This window comes from Myxocyprinus asiaticus, chromosome 1 (genome assembly GCF_019703515.2).
Source record: "Myxocyprinus asiaticus isolate MX2 ecotype Aquarium Trade chromosome 1, UBuf_Myxa_2, whole genome shotgun sequence".
NCBI lineage: Eukaryota > Metazoa > Chordata > Actinopteri > Cypriniformes > Catostomidae > Myxocyprinus > Myxocyprinus asiaticus.
Genome location: NC_059344.1, coordinates 59,172,859 through 59,191,356, shown reverse-complemented (window position 1 = coordinate 59,191,356; position 18,498 = coordinate 59,172,859). Strand labels below are relative to the sequence as shown.

General features: G+C 35.3%; 1 protein-coding gene across 2 annotated transcripts; it reads right to left on the bottom strand.

Moving 5' to 3' along the window:
- Positions 1-68: 68 nt before the first annotated feature.
- On the bottom strand, positions 69-18,429 carry LOC127411521 (zinc finger protein 143-like). 2 transcript variants are annotated; one of them, XR_007892392.1, is made up of 19 exons: positions 18,288-18,429; positions 17,886-17,940; positions 12,982-13,083; positions 12,756-12,842; positions 11,038-11,121; positions 10,820-10,948; positions 10,518-10,705; positions 9,640-9,702; positions 9,427-9,540; positions 9,267-9,342; positions 8,902-9,027; positions 6,405-6,584; positions 5,550-5,777; positions 5,325-5,458; positions 3,279-3,407; positions 3,048-3,155; positions 2,272-2,396; positions 1,454-1,582; positions 69-1,335 (listed from the first exon to the last, which is right to left on the bottom strand). XR_007892392.1 is itself a non-coding variant. In XM_051647512.1 (17 exons), the coding sequence occupies exons 3-16, from the start codon at positions 13,076-13,078 to the stop codon at positions 3,048-3,050; spliced, it is 1,743 nt and encodes a 580-aa protein (XP_051503472.1). In that variant the 5' UTR covers positions 13,079-13,083; positions 17,886-17,940; positions 18,288-18,429; the 3' UTR covers positions 2,115-2,396. The 2 variants fall into 2 exon arrangements, 1 of the variants encoding a protein (XP_051503472.1); XM_051647512.1 differs by lacking the exons at positions 69-1,335; positions 1,454-1,582 and having other exon boundaries at positions 2,115-2,396.
- Positions 18,430-18,498: the final 69 nt, after the last annotated feature.

Below are 18,498 nucleotides of genomic sequence, written 5' to 3'. Positions count from 1 at the left end.
TTTTTTTTTTTTGTTTGTTTTTTTTTAGCTTACGCACTTAGGCAAGTATTTCAGAAAGTTCATAAAAAATATCACTTTTTTTTTTTTTTAGCAACTTTTATATTGTGTCAGAAAGTGTCAAAAATGTTTACATTTTTCATTACGAATAGTTTTCCTTCTAAAAAATTTTTATAAATGAATTACAATTATAATTTTTTTAAATAAAAAATTATATAAAATTATCAATTAAAATTATTCAGCTATAACATAACAGCGCAACAAGGACTATAAACACTTTTGCTGAAAAAATGATGGCAAAACAGTACTTTTTGTAAGCATCTAACTGATTCCAAGTTTGCAAGGAATAAAAACAAATGCACATTTTAAACAAAGATAAGATACTAATACAACTGTATACGAAGTTCGGCCACTTCAGCTCAGATTTTGGTGCAACACTTTTGATTTTCAAATAAAACTTCAACAATATAAAATGAATCCGTTCCTTTGATTTGTGTGCTTCCCTTTCAATGTTTTCCAATTTAATGTTTCATGTATGTTTGACCACACTGACACAGCTTGGTTAATAATAATGCAGTGGAATTTTTCATGAGAGCATTACTCAGTCATAAGTTAGTATAATAATCCATGTTATCCCAACATGATTTGAGAATGTTCATTGTTTGCTTCAGTGGAAGCAAGGATATCTGCCCTTTTGTACAAAGGTGTTAACATGGTCAGTGTCAGAAATGTGCATATATGATTAGTGACCTAGAAATAGCGCAAAATCGTACATATTTATTATTCATTTTATGTGATAACATTTCTTTGTTTTTAAAAAAATAAAATTTGGCAGGATAAATTAGACTTTGAATCCCAGATCATTTTCAATGTGCATTTAAGACATTTGAACCCCAGTCTACGAAAAATTAAATACAAGAATTAGGGGGCCTGGGTAGCCCAGGAAGTATTGACGCTGTCTACCACCCCTGGAGTCGCGAGTTCAAATCCAGGGCATGCTGAGTGACTCCAGCCAGGTCTCCTAAGCAACCAAATTGGCCCGGTTGCTAAGGAGGGTAGAGTCACATGGTGTAATCTCCTTGTGGTTGCTATAATGTGGGTCTCGCTTTTGGTGGGGCTCGTGGTGAGTTGTGCGTGAATGCCGCGGAGAATAGCGTGAAGCCTCCACACGCACTGTGTCTTCGCGGTAATGTGCTCAACAAGTCACGTGATAAGATGCACGGATTGACAGTCTCAGACGCAGAGGCAACTGAGATTCATCCTCCGCCACCCGGATTGAGGCGAGTCACTACGCCACCACGAGGACTTAAGAGCGCATTGGGAATTGGGCATTCCAAACTGGGGAGAAAAGGTGAGAAAATCAACAAAAATATATATATATATATATATTTATGAAATATATATAATATGGATAATATTTATGAAATATTTTAACTTGAAACTTGTCAAATTTTACCTGAACACAGTAGGTTTAATGTGAAATTGGGAATTTAGGACCCTGGGAACATAGATGCGCTCCCTTTCTTCACCACATGAAGAAGTTCTCAGAAACCCAGTGCAGCATTATACCCATGCACAAGCAAGTCTGTAGGTAAATGGTATAGTAAACAATGTTAAAAGCAGCATGGATTCACATACCTTTTAAAGAATAGGATCCCTTTTACCAATAGGATGTCTTTCAACATTTCCATAACATTGCAAAAGTTGTATGGACCAGTTCCTCATAATGAACATTATTTTTCAAATGTTTTTGACCAGCACCTTATTATTCACAAGTTCACAAGTTCATACAGTCCTGGACTAATTAAGGTGAACAGATTTGCCATGCTTTCCACAATGGAGGGGCTCAAGCATGGGACTGGGCTTGAGCTCTAAGACCCCCTTCCCCACCCGAACTTAAGTTTGGAACTTCATTAGATGTTTTTTTGTGTAGGCTTTAACATTATATGCAGTGCAGGAATAATTGAACTGTATTCCACTGTCACAAATACTCCCTAAATTGGGACTAAATTGCATCAATCAAGACAATTTTTTTACTTTAAATGTCTAGATCACAAAAACACTCTCATGTAACAACAATATGACAAATGGGAGAGCATAATGACCGAGTAAACACATCTAGTTCATATCTTTTTATTTAAAAAAAAAAATGCAAACAGGTTTCTGCCTTTTGGATAACTATATCAACATGAATAAAATCTATAAGAAATGTTATCATAGTATACAGTTTAACCTCAAAATGGTCATTACAAAACTTCATGTTCGTGTAATCACTTGTCTAATTGATACTGTGTGCCATCTGATGGTGTAGGCGGTTAAGTGTCCAATACTGTTGTTTCTCTTCCGTGTAAAGATGATGCTATTCTTAGAGCCTCTTCCAATGAAGTCTGCTCATTGAGCTGAAAGAGAGAAAAGGACACATTATTTGATATATCATAAATAAAGGTAATGATCTAATTGAAGGATTAATAAGGGACTTATGCTGCTTTTAAGTCCTCTTGAAAGCTCCTAAGTTTGTTTTTTAAAAAGTAATGTGCATTCAAGTGATTTTGGCCAAATTAAAATGGGGGTATTGGGCAATGTCATATTTCTTTCTCTGTTTATATACCGGCAAAGACAGAAGCTCCAATAGCTTGAGTGCAGCAAAAAAACACATTTGTGAAATTTATTTAAGCTTTATTATTATGTGTTTCAGCATTCTTGTGGCACAGAAAATTATGGAAAATGTTGTTTTTCCTGTTTTTAGTATTTTCTGGCAAGCTTTATCATTGTTCTTCAAAAGTGTAAACTGTAAAAGTCAACATTTACATTATTTATACAAAGTCAACATGTACAATACTTGTATTCCTCATTTGGAAGTCGCTTTGGATAAAAACGTCAGATAATTAATAAATGTAAATGTAGAATCACAACTTATGATCAATAACAATTTCCTTCTGCCATGATTCTTTAATTGACACTCCCCCAACACGGAAAGTCAGGGGTCAAAGAAAACCCCACTGGTAACATGAATTTGTGATGGTGTTCAAGGTAGCACAAATGTATTCTACCTAAACAGCAATCTGTGTGCCGTTAGAAGTAGCCAGAACTGTAAGAGGGTGTGATGACAGCACCTCTTGCATACTGGAAGACGCTAATTCCGGCATCATAATGGTCATCTATAGAAAATGCACAAAAAAAAAATTAAACAAATCAAACACACCTGTGGGCAAAAAACAGTTTTATTGCCTTCAAGGAGAGAAGTTATTGTTTTTTTACAGGAACCCCCAAAGACTACACACCTGTCCTTCAGTGCCGTCCTCGGAAACCATGGTGACTGAATGAGCCTCCCCTGATAGCAAAGACTCAGTTTGTGGGATGGTGATCATACTGCCATCTTGTGTTACCATTGTGATTGTATTTCCTACAGTCTGTCAAACCCAGAGACAGAGATGGAAACTTGAGTCTCAGACTCAGTTCGCACTTAAAGGGATAGTTCACCCAAAAATGAACACTTTCTCATCATTTACTTGCCCTCATGCAATTGCAGACTTTCTTTCTTCTGTAGAAAAACAAATAAAGATTTTTTGAAGACTATCTCTGCTGTGTAGGTCCATACAATGCAAGTGAATGGTGACCAAAAATTTAAAGCTCCAAAAAGCACGTAAAGGCCTCTTAAAGGTAATCCATAGTCAGGGTTGGGAGGGTTACTTTTGAAATGTATTCCACTACAGAATACAGAACACATGCTGTAAAATGTAATTTGTAACGTATTTCGTTAGATTACTCAAGGTCAGTAACGTATTCTAAATACTTTGGATTACTTCTTCAGCACTGGTAGATTTTTTCACTTGTTTTAACTATAAAAACTCTGTCTAATTACAGTAAGACAAAATACACGTTAAAAATACATTCTCTGAAAAACTCAAATATCTTATGCAGTGTTGTTTCTAAAACAAGATAAATCTAATTGGTCTTGTTTTAAGGATTTGAAGATATTTTTACAGGAAAACAATACAACAATTATCATCAAGAATACGATTTTTGCCCTAATATTAAAGGTCTTACTAGAAAAAAAGAAATTATGATCCAATGTGAATTTTCTTTGTAAAAAAATATGATCGTGCCTGGTAACGTGCATGTAAAATGGCTAGAAATATCATTTTAGCTTAGCATAAATCTGACAATTAGTACAAGGTTTATTTCTATTTCTTCTGCTCCAAACTTACTTCAAACTTACTTCTCTGTCTGCTCGTATGAATGTAACACATCATAAGAAAGTGTTTCACCGCTGTTCAAATGCACTTTGGATCGCATCATTTATATGTATAAATGTTTTCCATCTGAAAGAACTAAATATTAAGTGAAAGAAATGATAATAAAATGCAAAGTAATTTCTTCAGTAATAAAATACTATTTATATGTAACTGTATTCTATTTACCAATGATTTAAATTGTAACTGTAATGGAATACAGTTACTTATATTTTATATTTTAAATACGTAATCCCATTACATGTATTCCGTTACTCCCCAACCTTGTTCATACGACTACAGTGGTATAATCCATGTCTTCAGAAGCGATTTAATCAGTTTTGGGTGAGAACGGACCAAAATATAACTCCTTTTTTCACTGTAAATCTTGCCATTGCAGTCTCTACGCATGATCATGATTTCAAGCTCAAGTACACATCCTAGTGCTTGACACATGTGCACAGCACTAGTTGGCACTATTGGAAGTATACTCGAGCTTGAAATCATGATTTATAGTGAAAAAAATAGTTTTGGTCTGTTCTCACCCAAAACCGATTGGATTGCTTCAGAAGACATTGATTAAACCACTGGAGTCATAATGATTACTTTTATGCTGCCTTTTTGGAGCTTTACATTTTTGGTCACCATTCACTTGCACTGTATGGACCTACAGAGTTTAGATATTCTTCTAGAAATCTTAATTTGTGTTCAGCAGAAGAAAGAAAGTCATACACATCTGGGACGGTATGAGGTTGAGTTAATGACGAGAGATGTTTTGAGGGAGAACTATTCCTTTAAGCCACAAAAATGGACTCATGAAAACACAAAACAAATCTTTATATCTAAAAAAGAAATATTTTCTCTGAATATTGTGATAATATTTAGATACATGGGAGCCTCTTTTACACTCTCTGTTTTACACTTTTTCCTGTGAAAATGTGCAATAATTTGCAGACCTTCTAGGAAATCTCAAGAAATAATACAATTAAAAAAAGATATAAAATTAATTGTCTTGCTACCAGGTTTATGTCAGAGCTTTGCGAACAGAACTGCAAATATAAACATTGTTTTCAAACAGTTTTTTCGAATGCTCACCTGTGGTGTTCCATCTTGCGTAATGAACGTTACATGTTGTTGGCTTGTGACATCAGAGATTCCGGAACTCATTTCAGGGCACGCGTCCTCACACTTCACTGGGCTAACATCCATGGAGGGGTCATCTATGGCCTCTGAATACAAAATGATTGAAAAATTCAGTCTAGTTCCACAAATAAAACAGATTCAAATCTGATCTAAATTCATTGTATTTTTATAACCAACCTGAAGGGGGTTCAAAATAGCCCTCTGACTCCTCTTCTAAAGGCTCAGAATCATTGTGTGCTGAACGTTTGTGCATGACCAGTGTGGAGATCTGCTTGTAGGACTTCCCACAGTGGTTGCACTTGTAGGGTTTACAGGGAGTGTGCACTACATTATGTTTATACAGACTCGAGTACTCTGTGAATCGCTTGTCACAACCAGGGACGGTGCATACATACGGTCTCTCTCCTGCAAGTAATAAAGGCATTGATGTTACTTAACATTACATAGTTACATTCATTTATAGGTTTCCCACACATTTTGTGTAAATTTCCATGAATTTTCCAGTCATTCATGATTACTGGATGAGTATTGTTTAAAAGCATTTCATAGAGATTGCATTTGCATTTACCAATTGCAATTTATAGCCATTTAAAAACTTATATGATTGAAATTTCAGTGTAGAAATTTCTATGACTTTCCATGACTTTTTATTAGAACTGTATTACTTTTCTTGACTTTTTCAGGCGTAGAAATCACAATTTTAAAATTCCTGGATATTTCAGGTTTTGCATGACCATGGGAACCCTGTAGGTTGTAAATTATAGTGAAAGAGTAAAAAAAAAAAAAAAAAAAAAAAGTTGAAAAGATAGTTCACCACGAATTTCGCCTCAGTCACCATTCACTTTTATTGCATGGAAAGAAGATGTAATGAAAGTGAATGGTGACTGAGGATAACATTCAGCCCAACATCTTTTTTTGTTCCACTGAAAAAAATAAGATCATGTTGTTCGAAACAACAAGATGGTAATTCAATAATGTTAGAATTTTCATTTTTGAGTGAACTATTGCTTTCAGGCAAAAAAAACAGCACACCTGTGTGGATCCGAATGTGGTTCTTGTAATTAGTTGCACTGGCAAAGGACCGATCACAGCCCGGCTCTGTACAATGATACGGCTTCTCGCCTGTGTGTGTGCGAACATGCACCTTACAGATATTTGAGGTAGTGAAGGATCGCCCACAGCCAGGGGTAGGGCACAGAAATGGCTTCTCTCCTAAAAAGAACAGAGTAGAAATGGAACAGTGGTAGCAGACTCTTACAAAAATGTACTGTGATAATATGCCAATAGAGCAATTGACATGCTATACTCCACTTAAAACTATTTTAAATGGCACTTTTTAAATAGTTTTCTATCTACAATGCATGCTGTTTATGATTTTATTTTAATTAAGAGATTCCATGGAATATTTGTACTTTTAAAAATTCATTTGTCACATTGCAAGACCATTAAAGTGAACTGCAAAAAGGTTATAAAAATGGTAAAAAAAACGTTAAAGAAATAGTGACCAGATGCAGAATCTAAAAATTGCACTTTTCTTTTATATATTATTTTCATGTACACTCACTGAGCACTTTATTAGGAACACCTGTACACCTTTTTCATGCGATTATCTAATCAGCCAATCATGTGGCAGCAGTGCAGTGCATAAAATCATGCAAATACAGGTCAGGAGTTTCAGCTAATGTTCACATAAACCATAAGAACAGGGGAAAAAATGTGATCTCAGTGATTTGTACCGTGGCATGATTGTTGATGTCAGACGGGCTGGTTTGAGTATTTCTGTAACTGCTGATCTCTTGGGATTTTCACACACAACCGTTTCTAGAATTTACTCAGAATGGTGCCAAAATAAAAAAAGCAGGTGAGCGGCAGTTCTGCAGATGGAAATGCCTTGTTGATGAGAGAGGTCAACAGAGAATGGCCAGACTGGTTTGAACTGACAGAAAGGCTACGGTAACTCAAATAAACCCTCTGTACAATTGCAGTGAGCAGAATAGCATCTCAGAATGCACAACACATCGAACCTTGAGGTCAGTGGCTACAACAGCAGAAGACCACATTGGGCACTTTATTAAGACCCTAGTGTTCCCAATATAGTGCTCGGTGAGTGTAATTTAGTTAATGTTACACTGGTGGCCAAAAGTTTGGAATAATGTACAGATTTTGCTGTTTCGGAAGGAAATTGGTACTTTAATTCACCAAAGTGGCATTCAACAGATCACAAAGTATAGTCAGGACATTACTGATGTAAAAAACAGCACCATCACTATTTTAAAAAAAATCATTTTTGATCAAAGCTAGACAGGCCCCATTTCCAGCAGTCATCACTCCAACACTTTATCCTTGAGTTATCATGCTAAATTGCTAATTTGGTACTAGAAAATCACTTGCCATTATCAAACACAGCTGAAAAGCTATTTGGCTCATAAAATGAAGTTTAACATTGTGTTTGTGTTTGTTTTGAGTTGCCACAGTATGCAATAGACTGGCATGTCTTAAGGTCAATATTAGGTCAAAAATGGCCAAAAAAAACAGCTTTCTCTAGAAACTCGTCAGTCAATCATTGTTTTGAGGAATGGCAGCTACACAGTGCTTGAAATTGCCAAAGAAACTGAAGATTTCATACAAAGATGTACACTACAGTCTTCAAAGACAAAGGACAACTGGCTCTAACAAGGACAGAAAGAGATGTGGAAGGCCAGATGTACAACTAAACAAGAGGATAAGTACATCAGAGTCTCTAGTTTGAGAAATAGACACCTCACATGTCCTCAGCTGACAACTTCATTTAATTCTACCCGCTCAACACCAGTTTCATGTACAACAGTAAAGAGAAGACTCAGGGGTGCAGGCCTTATGGGAAGAAATGCAAAGAAAAAGACACATTTGAAACAGAAAAAAAAAAAAAAAAAGGTTAGAGTGGGCAAAGAAACACAGACATTGGACAACAGATAATTGGAAAAGAGTGTTATGGATCTTAACCCCATTGAGCTTTTGTGGGATCAGTTAGACTGTAAGGTGCATGAGAAGTTCCCGACAAGACAGCCACATCTATGGCAAGTGCTACAGGAAGTGTGGGGTGAACTGTCACCTGAGTCTCTGGACAAACTGACAGCTAGAATGCCAAGGATCTGCAAAGCTGTCATTGCTGCACGTGGAGGATTTTTTGATGAGAACTCTTTGAAGTAGTTTCAAATTGTAATAGTAATTTTTCACACTATTAATGTCCTGACTATACATTGTGATCAGTTGAATGCCACTTTGGTGAATAAAAGTACCAATTTCTTTCAATAAGAGCAAAATCTGTACATTATTCCAAACTTGTCAACAACCCAATATCATGGTACTGTATGAGTATTACCGTATATTCATATATCAGTGTATTTACATGGTACTCCGAGTTACCACGAACACAGTGGTAATACTATGGTGGTACTTGAACATTTTTGCTTGTGGCGATTTCCAAATGATACTGTATTTGTAACATGTTATAAGAAGGTTTATATAAAATATCACACAATGAAAATACCCGTGTGAATTCTCATGTGCTTCTGAAGGTCCCCTGAGGTCTTGAAAGATTTTTTACAATTCATCTCCAGACAGCGGTAAGGTTTTTCTCCAGTGTGTGTCCTGATGTGACTTTTCAAACCATAACCTAAACAAAGTGAGAAATAAATTCTATGACAAATGTGGGGGTTGGGGATAAAGAATATAACTGATAACTAAGACAGACCAGAATTTATGCCCTAGATTAAATGAGTTACACATGACTACAGTCCTTCCTCAGACTCTTTCTCATAATTGTCTGAAAGAGAAGAAACTTGAGGTGACCAATAATTTTGTAAAACTGACATAACTTCAGATGGAGCTCTACTGCAGTCATCTTTTTGTTACCTGTTGCAAACTTTTTTCCACACCCAGGTAAGTCACACAAGTATGGCTTGTCACCTGTATGTGCTCTTTCATGTACCTGAAAATCACACAAAATTTGGAATGGAACATCTAACACAATTACATTTAATCTTAGAAGCTCAAATATACGAGCTATAAAAACCTTAAGATGATTTGCTGTGGTGTAAAACTTTCCGCATCCATCATAGTTACACCGAAAACATTTCTCCACCATCTGCTGCGTATTACGGGGCATTTTTTGACCATGAAGAACAATCTGGAGGGAGGAAGGACAAACCATTTTTCATCTGCTGACCAGTTTAAAGTTTGGCAAATTAGACATAATGAGATATACTCTGGGGAATTATTTTATCACCTGCATTTCCACAAAACTATGAGGATCATTTGTGATCGCGTTTGTGTAGTCAATCTCCTCAATCTACAGGACAAAAATGGACAGAGATCTTTATATAAATGATTAATACATTTCTAAAAATTATTTAGGAAGCAACTCAAAAAGCATAAGCTGGATGAGTATTAATTAAGGATGGGTGATTTACAGTATATTAAAGAGTCTCAATATGTTTCCCCTTTTTGATGATATATACTTTATATATGTCTTTATATTTGTACATTTGCTTTAAAAAGCTTAAAAAGCATAATTATTTTCCAAAAAGATGATAAATAATTTCAAGAAAAAAGTCATTGATGGAAAGTAGATTGAAAATGCCTAATACAAGACGTAAAATTCAGTCAAAAATTACAGTTAAACAGTAAAAATACTAGTTTTTGGTTCACTTACATATACAGTATACTATATTAGCTATTAAAAAATATTTAAATTTAAGTATATGAAAAATGCCACATGTGGATGTCCATTAAATTTGAGTGATGACACAAACATATCATTGATTCAGATTTATTTTAAACTGACATTTTGAGCTGATTCACAAAAATATATGGAAATTATCCAAACTTTGAATCCAGCTCTAAAACCTGTTTTTGCTACTCAAGTTTAAATTAGTCATATTTTTAAAAAATCTCTCTGTCTCAACGCTTTTATACTCCTGCCTCGCAAGTAATGATCATGAAAGTAGTTTAATGACGCTGTCTTTAGGAAACCTAATAGACAAAGAATAAGCACATTAAAACCATTGTGATTTTCATGATGTTGCTTACGTTTTATCTTGCCAGCAAAATCCCTATTCCTATTCACAAACTATTATTAATCATAAACTAATCTTTAAAGGGTACCTTGGTCGTGTATTGCTCCAAAGCTTTGATTGTTTCTTGGTCAATGTCTGCATCTGTCTCCAGATCTGTGTCATCTGTCTGGATGGCCAGGATGGTGTTGGGCTGTGACATCTGAACAGCGTGATGAATGTAAGCAGTTGAACCGTCTTCCAACTGCACCGCCTGCAGAGTACTGGGTTCATAAGTCTCTGTAAAATCCCCAATAGCACAAAGAAAAGCCATAAATAAATTAAGAAAGCATGTTTGGCAAAGAATCTTATTCAAAATCTAGTTGCTAAGTAAAAACAGAAGAAGGGAAACACCTTGTGCAGTGTGGTGGATGTAAGCAGTAGTTCCATCCTCCAGCTGAACAGTCTGACCATCCTCCAGACTTAAACTCTCATTACCAATGGCATCACTTACAGCAGAGCCCGCCCAGTTATTTGGCTCATCTAGTGACCATATAAGAAATTAAAAAAGAAAAATGAGCCCATTTATCCATCAACTTCCCAAACAACTTTTTAAGTAATAAGTAAGAGACCTGCTTTAGGAACAGCAATGTGTTGAACATAAGCAGATGACCCATCTTCCAACTGGATTACCTGTCCTTCAACTACACTGCTGTCTGGGGAAAACAACAATCACAATAAAATAATTATATAACCAGTATACAGTATACCTAACTCCACCTCAGAATGTAACATCAAATTTGACATTGTGAGATTTAAAAATGAAAGGTTAAAACATTTCCATGGTATTACTGTATATAAAGGCAAAATACTGTATATGCCATTTTGATTTGTTAAACACGCACACACACATACACACACACACACAAAATGAGAACTACAGACTTCAATTTAAATTTAAAATAGTTATTAGTACATTTATCATAGTCCAGGTCAAATTCAAGAAAATGTTAGCATTTAAATGTGACTAAAATCTAAATAGCTGGGCCACTTAATAAAACAAGTGTAAAATTGCAATAAAAACAAAAAGCAGACTGTAAGCTTTAATTTAAAGGGATAGATCACCCAAAATTTTTAATTCTCTCATCATTTACTCAAACTCATGTCATCCCAGATGTGTGACTTTCTTCTGCAGAACACAAATGAAGATTTTTAGAAGAATATCTCAGCTCTGCAGGTCCATACAATGCAAGTGAATGGTGACCAGAACTTTGAAACTTCAAAAAGCACATAAAGGCTGCATAAAAGTAATCTATAAAACTCCAGTGGTTAAATCCATATCTTCTGAAGCGATCCAATTGGTTTTGGATGAGCACAGACCAAAATATAACTCCTTTTTCACTATGAATCTTGCCATCAGCAATCTTCTTGGCGATCATGATTTCAAGCTCGATTACACTTCCTAGCGCCATCTAGTGCTCTGTGCATGCGTCAAGCACTAGGAAATGTAATTGAGCTTAAAATGATGATCGTTCCTAAAGATTGCATTGGCAATATTTACAGTGAATAAGGAGTTACATTTTGGTCCGTTCTCACCCAAAACCTATTGGATCGCTTCAGAAGACATGGATTAAACCACAACAGTCTAACTGATTGCTTTTATGCTGCCTTTATGTGCTTTATGGAGCTTCAAAATGTTGGTCACCATTCACTTGCATTCTATGGACCTGCAGAGCTGAGATATTCTTCTAAAAATTTTGGGATGGCTTGAGGGTGAATAAATGATGAAATTAAATTTTTGGGTGAACTATTCCTTTAAGGGCATTTACATAACTTACATCTGCATCATGCAAATTTTCTGCCAAATTCAGAATGCCTAATCACCATCCCTCAATCCTTATTGGTAATTAAAAGTCACAATCCCTCAATCACTGCACAGTTAGCATGAAAAGGGTTTAATCACAGGCAGGTGTGTCCTCTTTCCATTTGACTGTGTGGTTGGGCCTCTTTATGAGCCTTTAATGAAATAAATTGCTTGAGGGAACATTACAAGCAAATGCAAAAAATTATGCACTGAATTTCAACAAATTACTGATCTGAAAAAGCTCAATATATCAGATTCAGATGTTAAAACTTTTTTTCTCCATTATGGCTGACTCTATTCATTACAATCATCAGTTTACAACATGGTTCTCATGCAGAATTACTCTTGGGCTCGTAAAAATCACTTGATGGGCCTCAGTTGTGTTTAACTCAGTTTTGTCTGCTTCATTAAAAAGTGGCACATGGGCAAATTATTTTAGCTAAAGACTAATAAATGTCTATTCCAGTGGCAGAGTGTTATATATACCTTGGGGGTTGTGAGGTATATATGCAGTGGAGCCATCTGCTAAAGTCACGGCCTGTAAACTGACAGTGTCCACACTCTGATTGCCATCTAAATATGTATTTGACAACAAGGGAACAAACAGACAGACAAAGACCAAGATGATTGAAATACAGAGTATGCACACCTTTCCCTTAAATTAAAATACCAATGCTTTAAATGAAATCATTTATAAGAGCACAGCTCTGACCTGAAATCCCCACAGTTTCTGTAAAGCAGAAAGTGACCTCTTGAGCATCTTCCTCATGCTGGAAATCAGCTGCCTGGTTTATCTGAGCCAGCAGCATGATAGCTTTAAAAGAAGTGAAATAAAATATTAGCCAAGCTCTTAAAAATGAATATGACTCTATAGTGGTCAAAACACTATGAGTAGTTGCTAGATGAGTCATAAAAAATAATAAAAAATAAAAAAAACAGATGCCATTAGTGTCCCTTAAACTGTGGTATAAAAATTGACTTTATAAAGGAAAAGCTTCTCCAAATTCTCCCTGTTGAATTAGCAAATACGTACACTGGCAGCCAAAATCTTGGAATCATTTACAGATTTAGCTGTTTCGGAAGGAAATTGGTACTTTAATTCACCAAAGTGGCATTCAACTGATCACACAGTATAGTCAGGACATTACTGATGTAAAAAACAGCACCATCACTATTTGAAAAAAGTCATTTTTGATTAAATCTAGACATGCCCCATTTCTAGCAGCCATCACTCCAACACCTTATCCTTGAGTTATCATGCTAAATTGCTAATTTGGTACTAGAAAATCACTTGCCATTATATCAAACACTGCTGACAGCTATTTGGTTCATAAAATGAAGCTTAACATTGTCTTTGTGTTTGTTTTTGAGTTGCCACAGTATGCAATAGACTGGCATGTCTTAAGGTCAATATTAGGTCAAAAATGGAAAAAAAAAAGAAAAAAAAAAGAAACGGCTTTCTCTAGAAACTCATCAGTAAATCATTATTTTGAGGAACGAAGGCTACACAATGCTTGAAATTACCAAAAAAACTGAAGATTTCATACAAAGGTGTACACTACAGTCTTCAAAGACAAAGGACAACTGGCTCTAACAAGGACAGAAAGAGATGTGGAAGGCCAGATGTACAACTAAACGAGAGGATAAGTACATCAGAGTCTCTAGTTTGAGAAACAGATGCCTCACATGTCCTCAGCTGACAGCTTCATTGAATTCTACCCGCTCAACACCAGTTTCATGTACAACAGTAAAGAGAAGACTCAGGGGTGCAGGACTTATGGGAAGAGTTGCAAAGAAAAAGACACTTTTGAAACAGAAAAACAAAAAGAAAATGTTAGAGTGGGCAAAGAAACACAGACATTGGACAACAGATAAATGGAAAAGAGTGTTATGGATCTTAACCCCATTGAGCTTTTGTGGGATCAGTTAGACTGTAAGGTGCATGAGAAGTTCCCGACAAGACAGCCACATCTATGGCAAGTGCTACAGGAAGTGTGGGGTGAAATGTCACCTGAGTATCTGGACAAACTGACAGCTAGAATGCCAAGGATCTGCAAAGCTGTCATTGCTGCACGTGGAGGATTTTTTAATGAGAACACTTTGAAATAGTTTAATTTTTTTCAAATTGTAATAGTAATTTTTCACGTTATTAATGTCCTGACTATAAATTGTGATCAGTTGAATGCCACTTTGGTGAATAAAAGTACCAATTTCTTTCCATAAGAGCAAAATCTGTACATTACTCTTTTGGCAGTCAGTGTACATTTTGCTGAAAACCACAGGAATGGAAATAAAAGTTCGCATTCTCCAGGTTTTCCATCTCTCCTGTTAGTATCATATTTTTTCCCTTTTATTTGTAATGAAGTAAATCCAAAAAACTTCATCCTATAACCCTCCTTGACTGCTGACACCTTGGCTGTTCGCAGTCATTTTTAAATGGAAACAGTACAGGTGTAACATTTTTTTTTTTTTTATGAAATGATAAAATATCTAATAACAATACAATTATGCACTTCTTTTGGAATTGTATGCTATTTAGATCTTATTTACCTGTACATTTCTCGATTTTACTATTCATTTAAATACAAAATTAAGCAAATATATGATAACTTTAATTAAAAACCTACACTTCTTTAAGTTCAAACATGAAGAAAATATGAGTGTCATGAATTGGAGGCAGATTTTTGACTTCTGGTTGAAAAAAACAAAACAATTACATGACTTGAAAATCATGTCATAACATTAATAACCAGTAGATGGCTGCAGAGACTGTATGGTCTGATTGTAATTCAAATTTTTAATCTAATTTCAGATTTAGATTAGATTATTACAAGTTATACATTTGGATATATAATTAGACGTTTATAAAACTATTATTTGTCAAAAGTTTTAATTTTTTTTACGTTTTAAGTGTCAGTTTTTGCAATAATGTCACATCGTGTTTACAGTCAAACCTGACCATGGAGTTACAAAGAGAAGACACAGAATAAGCATTTTGTTACAAATACTTTATTTCAAACATCAAAATTCAATAACTCAATAAAGTGCATTAGTTTATTTAAAAATAATAATAACTCTATAAGGACAAGCAAATATCTCCTCTTTTTTATCATTTTATTCTGTTTTGTCATGATCTTAAAATGTCAACACTGTTACCATGATCTTAAATAGTAAACAGCTGACAATTGAAAAGTGAGAATTTACCAGCATTAAATTATCTTTTTAAGCAGCATTTTATAGTTTCGCAACCATGAGGACAAGGATTGTAAGGTAAAATTAAACTTTAAACGGTGCACCCTGTTACCATGATTTTGTATATTGGTATTTGAAAAGTGGATATTTCTGAAAATAACAGAATTGTTCTAGTTTCATAACCTTTTCCAAGGCTTGTAATGTTAAGTTAAAGGAATATTCATGGTTCAACAAGTTAAAGGGATAGATCACCCCAAAAAAAAAAAATTCTCTCATCATATATCATATACATCACTATACTCTGCAGAACACAAATTCATATTTTTAGAAGAATATCTCTGTAGATCCATTCATAGCAAGTGAATGGTGGTCAGAACTTTGAAGCTCCAAAGAGCAGAAAAAGGCAGCATTAAAGTACCTCATGAGACTCCAGTGGGTAAATCAATTTCATCTGAAGCAATCCAATCAGTTTTGGGTGAGAACAGACCAAACTATGACTCCTTTTTCACTATAAATCTTGACAGCAGTCTCCTTGGTGATCGTGATTTCAAGCTTGATTACACTTCATATAGCGCCATCTAGTGCTCAGCGCAAGCGTCAAGCACTAGAAATTGTAATCAAGCTTGAAATCATGATCGTGCCTAGAGACTGCAATGGCAAGATGTACAGCACAAAAGAAGTTATATTTTGGTCTGTTCTCACCCAAAACCAACTGGATCACTTGAGATGCCATTAGCTGGGTTTCCATCCAACTATTTTTATGCGCATTTTGAAATTGCACATAAGAAATCCTGAAAGGAAATGCTTGATATGCAAATAAACTTAAAAGAATTGCTTAGAATTTAATGCGCTGAGAGGAGCTGGATTTTCTAGAGTTTCACATTAGTTAAAATGAGCATTAAGGTGATGGAAACAGTTTATTCGCAAAATGATGATGTGTTTTGACCATTTGTGCATGTGTTATAAGTGTGCGATAGCTTGATGTGACTGGCCCAACGAAAGGACAGATTTTGGCCCACAATTCTTTGAATATAGCTCTTGACATTCGAAAATGTTTAACCCACAGCTGGTCTTTCAAGTGGGTCCTCACGATCCGGCAGAACAGTTTTGAGCACGGGCACTCCCAGGGATGTGGAGGCTGGCAGTGTATGGGCATCGCATCCATTTCAGCCCTCATTACATCAAATAATACAGTTGTTCTGCGGCGTCTTTTGGCAGTATTAAAAATAAAAAAAACCAAGTACAATTGCTCCAATCCTGCAAATAAAACTCTCCCCGAAGCAAGGAGATTGTTCAGTTGCTCCATCATAACAAGGTAGGCTTCCTAAAGAAAATGCGTATGACGTAGTGGATAGAAAATGTGCAATGATTCATATTTTCTTTCGTCAAATTTTTAGAAATGCGCTTAAAAATGCTAAACATTTAGATGGAACCCCAGCTATTGATTAAACCACTGGAGTCAAATGGATTACTTCAAAGTTGCCTTTATGTGCATTTTGGAGCTTTAAAGTTCTGGTCACCATTCACTTGCATTGAAATGACCTACAGAGCTGAGATATTCTTCTAAAAATCTTTGTTTGTGTTCTACAGAAGAATGTTATATACATCTGGCATGGCATGAGGGTGAGTAAATGATGAGAGAATCTTCTTTATTTTGAGTGAACTATCCCTTTAAGGTCAAGTGGCAGCATTTGACATAATGTTGATTACCACAAAAAAATTATTTCAACTCATCTCTCCTTTTCTTTAAAAAAAGGGAGAAAATCGAGATTACAGTGAGGCACTTTTAATGAAAGTAAATAGGGCCAATTTTTGGAGGCTTTTTTATAATTTTGTAAAAGTGCTTACATTAATCCTTCAGTTAAAACTCGCTGTACATTTGAGCTGTAAAGTTGTTTAAATCGTCATTTACCAGGATTACAGGGTGTATGGCTTTACATCGTCATGGTAAAGAAGTTGTGAAATTAGATATAATTTTACACAGAAAAGGTCGTAAGATATTTTATCACATTAAAATCATGTTGACATGCATATTGTAAACATCTTGTGGCTGTCCTTTTGAAACATTGAGTATTTTTTATATTTACGGATTGGCCCCATTCACTTTCTTTGTAAGTGCCTCATTGAAACCCAGATTTTAATTTTATATTTATTTTTTTAAAGAAAAGGAGGGACGACTCGAAAATAATTTTTGTGCTAAACAACATTATGCTACAAATGCTGTTGATTGAGCTTAACTTGTATTGAACCTGGAATATTTCTTTAAACTGTCAAGCCGGTTACCTTCTGATGGCATAAATATGTCCAAACATACTGCATGCTAAAATTCATCAACTTAACTTGTGGTGGCACAATGCAATTTATTATCACTTAAGGAAATGATTTTTCTAACAGAATGCTTAAAAAAAATACTTTAAAAATCACCTTGAAAAGACCCCCGTTTCAAAGGATGACCGTGTTATGCAGTGCAGACTTTTTTCTGAAATATACAGCAGTATACAGGTCAACATGGGAATAAAACACAACACTTGTCATATACATCTTATTCGCATGCGATGCTTGACACATGAGGTGAGAACTCAAAGCAGAAACACAACAGAGTCACTGGACACATGCTCTGTTAACATGCCTAACTTGCCTGGATATCAAGTATCAGTGTAGCTGGGTGTAAACAAAAGGTCGATAGGGTGTATTATCTTTACAGAGGATCACTTTTAATAGGTAGCGTTTATAAACATACTTTATGACGGCTGCAAATGTGTGCAGATGGCCGGATACAGTTCGACTTCTCTATTACTGTATTACTGAGTGTTTAAAAACACTCACCTTCTCTGAATTTCCGAAATCAGACACAGCGCATCAGTACAGAGTATCAAACTATATTTTTTTGTATTTCCATGCACCATCAGAATCTCTAACATCGTGAAATACGATGATCTGTTTTCAATGGTTAGATTTCTTCTGTAGTTTCAAAGTTAAAAGTTGCAAACCAATGAAGAGGTCCATTCTGCCCCTTCTGTTCGGGAGTGATAGTTGT

What these genes read in the sequence shown, in the direction of transcription:
- LOC127411521 (XM_051647512.1), bottom strand. Translation starts at nt 13,078, where the DNA reads ATGCTGCTGGCTCAGATAAACCAGGCAGCTGATTTCCAGCATGAGGAA. An exon ending in AGAAACTGTGGGGATTTCAG is followed by an intron (nt 12,843 to 12,981) that starts GTCAGAGCTGTG and finishes ATACATATTTAG; the next exon opens with ATGGCAATCAGAGTGTGGAC. An exon ending in TATACCTCACAACCCCCAAG is followed by an intron (nt 11,122 to 12,755) that starts GTATATATAACA and finishes TGTTTTCCCCAG; the next exon opens with ACAGCAGTGTAGTTGAAGGA.